At 30.2% G+C, this 1,175-nt stretch overlaps 1 protein-coding gene across 3 annotated transcripts in view; it reads left to right on the plus strand.

Moving 5' to 3' along the window:
• Positions 1 to 1,096, plus strand: part of LOC108632714 (regucalcin-like) — a 4,077-nt gene extending 2,981 nt beyond the window's left edge. For all 3 annotated transcript variants that reach the window (XM_018037452.2, XM_018037453.2, XM_018037450.2), the window contains exon 6: positions 770 to 1,096. In XM_018037452.2, coding sequence (XP_017892941.1) covers positions 770 to 1,018 — 249 coding nt within the window. In that variant the 3' untranslated portion in view covers positions 1,019 to 1,096. The remainder of the gene's footprint in view (positions 1 to 769) is intronic.
• Positions 1,097 to 1,175: the final 79 nt, after the last annotated feature.

Raw genomic sequence — 1,175 nt, forward strand, 5'->3', positions numbered from 1 at the left:
TATATACCTCCCTTTCAATTAAAAAGACTATAAATTAACTGTTAGAAAATGTACACATTTTGCTAATACCTAAATCACATATACCAAATCCGCACTCATACAGACGTACATATACAATTTCTAGATCCTTTTTTACATACAAAAGAAATATTATTAAGTATGAAACATATACAATACAATAAATAATTTTGAAGAATCACAGTCACATGTATAATAAAGATAGAAATTAAATAAAATTTGTCTCTTAAACATATATAAAACAATAATAAAATTGATAGAAAGAATATTGAAAAAATACTGTTCTATAATATTATTTTAATTATTATTTGTACTTACATATAATTGTCGTCGTTTATTTATTTCTACTAAATGAAGAAAAATTGTTAATCATGGCAAAAGAATTTTGACAAATGCAGTTTTATAATCGTATCTGTTAATTATTGTCGCTGTTCATCTTTTAACGATGTATAGGCTATACACTTAATTAAACNATGTTTAAGTATGCATTAACACGTAACGAAGATTTTTAAGTATATCTATCTACAGCTTGTGGCTGTAAATATTTCCCCTATCAATGGCAGACTGTAAAAAATTGTTCCATTTTTTATGTTACGAACGCCCGGTCTATTGTTCTATAAATTGCACAGTGCTATCTACAATTTTCTGTACAGATATACAAATGCATAAAATCTGCAGTCTAACTATTAATTAACTGTTACAAAATTCTTGTAATTGATATATGATGATGAATATATGTGTGTGCGTTTAGGTATTACACATAAATCCTCAAACGGGCAAGCTGTTGCGGTACGTTAAGATAAACGGAGCTAAGAACATAACGAGCGTTGCCTTCGGTGGACCGAACTTCGACGTTTTGTACGTAACATCCGCAAATGTAGATTTAACAGAGGACGAGTTGAAGGAACAACCGTACGCTGGTTACTTGTTCGCTATAAAGGGTTTAGGTGTCCGCGGTTATCCTCCCAATTCCTGCAAACTGCCGGACAAATTAACGTAGTTTGCGCGCGGATAAAGCGAGTACGTATAGGTACATATGTATGTATGAATTTATGAAAATGTACAAATTACTTATCTATGAAAGTTTCATTTTTAACGATGCAAATAAATAAAATTAGATCCTTACGTCGTGTCTTTTGTATAGTTATATTATACAT

The sequence above is a fragment of the Ceratina calcarata genome, unplaced genomic scaffold (genome assembly GCF_001652005.2).
Source record: "Ceratina calcarata isolate Rehan_Ccalc_2016 unplaced genomic scaffold, ASM165200v1 scaffold166.2, whole genome shotgun sequence".
Taxonomy (NCBI): domain Eukaryota; kingdom Metazoa; phylum Arthropoda; class Insecta; order Hymenoptera; family Apidae; genus Ceratina; species Ceratina calcarata.